The following is a 2,112-nucleotide window of genomic DNA, read 5'->3' as shown; positions in this document are numbered from 1 at the left end:
TTAGTAAAGCTTCAAAGAACAATATTCATAGTTAGATTGTTTTGTAACCATAGCAACAATGTGATGCTGTGAGTTTAATCTTTGAATTTACAAATACAAATKAGTAAAYTGCRATTATAACTTATTKCTTTTTATGCTGGCCAGTTAAACTCCCTTCTCCCATATTTCACTAAATCCAACACAGAAGCTGTTAGAGCTGCTGATGTTTTTAGCAGCAAGAGGGGCCCCTAAATCAAATTCTGCTCAAGGCCTCAAACAGGCTTGGAGCGGCCCTGTAATCTGCTGCTCTACGCAGAGATGCGCAACAAACGGGAGATTTAATTCAATGCTGCTAATGTGGCTTCAGTAGCTCTAACGTTTCGTGTCTGTTGAGTTTTTAATCGTYACAGAAACTATTCTGGTTGRTCGAGTTWATGGGACGAGTTTCTCAGATCTCCATGTGGCCGCGCGCATTAACTCTTAAGTAGACAACACATTTGATATGGTTTGATGCAACGTGTAACCGGAAAAATAATACAAAAAAAATAATAATAATATAAAATCAGCGTGATGCGTGACTCCAAGGAGAGCGTGAAAGCTCCTCACCGGGCTGAACCTGCATGATGAGGTTAGCGCTGCTCGTTATCCACTAACGCTCCGGCCAACCAGGACCACAGACATAAACTTTACAGGAAAGACAGACACAGAGCCACATGCTGGGCAGCGCGTTGAGATGTAAACGCCGCATATAATTGTTCGTTCACAAAGATAAATTATCTTCACCGCTCCACAACGCGACCTCTGAATTCGCTACAAGTTATTTCTGCGGTTCACATTGAGCTGCGCAACCAGAGCTAACGCGGTGGGTTTTAAACTCTGACCTAGAGTTCTCCAAAGGATCATAATTCCTCACAGTAGGTTTATGTAAATATCCATACAGGTCAGCCTATGTCCAGTTTGAGTGAAAGGAGGTGCGTGCGATCCCACTGAGGTAAAGCAGTGGCAGCGCGCGATTCAAAGCTCAGAGGCGCCAGCTGTGTGATTGGTCCGCGCGCTGTCGGGTTTAAATGCGTAAACTATAAATCTATCTATTATAAACATATCCTTTAGGAATAAATCTGCTCTGCTAGTGAGATGCTAAGAGCAAAAGAAACGCCTGCAGCTCGGTTTTAAAAACAAAAAAAAAAAACCCGATTTTTATTTTTATTTTTTCCTAGAAATGAAAACAAGCAACGCTTAGCCTGGCGGCGGGGCTAGTAAAGCATGGCGGGCCGCCAGGCTTATAATACACTGGGGGAAACCGTGAAGTCACTACATTTCTCTGCAGTAGGAGATTCCAAACTTTCTGTCTGTAACCTCCAGAGTAAACAGAGGCTGGCAACCCCCTAAAAATACATAAATATTTCCCTTTATTTATTTGAAAATAAACATAGTGAAATATTGTGTACTTTTAAATGAATTCATTTTATAAATCCATTATTTAATTAGACATTTAATGGTGCGTCTGTTTATTTTATGATATGTATTTATTTAATGTAGTTGTTTTTGGCCCTACATCCACCTCAGGGATCACCATTAGGTTTCCTTAACATTCACACATATAAGTTCACCTGATGAAGATCTTCACCAACATCTCCTTGGACATCTGTGCATAGCGCTCCTGTCATGTTTTTAGCTTTTATTACTTCTTTTAAAAGAAACTAAATTGTATTTTTGTGAAATAATTGGTTAAAATTATGGCTTTTAATCTATTTCATTGTTAAACATATAAATGCTTCAGCTTGTACACACTGCTTTTGAAAAATAAAATATTTGTGTAAATTGTTTGCAGCCTTCTTGATCCTGGGATAGTGTTCATGTTATTAGATGTAATCACTGGAGTGCAAGAAAGTAAGTAAACCCCAACATGTTTTAGTGTTGGGTCCCACAGTGAGAGCTCCATGTTTGAGGACAAAGTCTATTACTTTGTTCCTAGAGGTATTCCAGAATGGAGTGGGGAATTCCTGATGGACGTGATTTAATTAACTGTTAATGAGGGTCTGGGGTAGTTACTGGTAAAGCTCCAATTGGCTGTCAGACAGATAGCCTAGGGGTCATCTGGGGGAGGGTGCATGGGTGGGACTGTGGAGGCGC

General features: G+C 40.3%; 1 protein-coding gene across 2 annotated transcripts in view; it reads left to right on the top strand.

The window, feature by feature from the left end:
• Positions 1–1,803, top strand: part of paxip1 (PAX interacting (with transcription-activation domain) protein 1) — a 23,899-nt gene extending 22,096 nt beyond the window's left edge. For both annotated transcript variants that reach the window (XM_017310206.1, XM_008433559.2), the window contains exon 23: positions 1,578–1,803. In XM_017310206.1, coding sequence (XP_017165695.1) covers positions 1,578–1,593 — 16 coding nt within the window. In that variant the 3' untranslated portion in view covers positions 1,594–1,803. The remainder of the gene's footprint in view (positions 1–1,577) is intronic.
• Positions 1,804–2,112: the final 309 nt, after the last annotated feature.

The sequence above is a fragment of the Poecilia reticulata genome, linkage group LG17, assembly GCF_000633615.1.
Source record: "Poecilia reticulata strain Guanapo linkage group LG17, Guppy_female_1.0+MT, whole genome shotgun sequence".
NCBI classification, from domain to species: Eukaryota; Metazoa; Chordata; class Actinopteri; order Cyprinodontiformes; family Poeciliidae; genus Poecilia; species Poecilia reticulata.
This window is presented reverse-complemented; position numbering and strand designations above follow the sequence as displayed.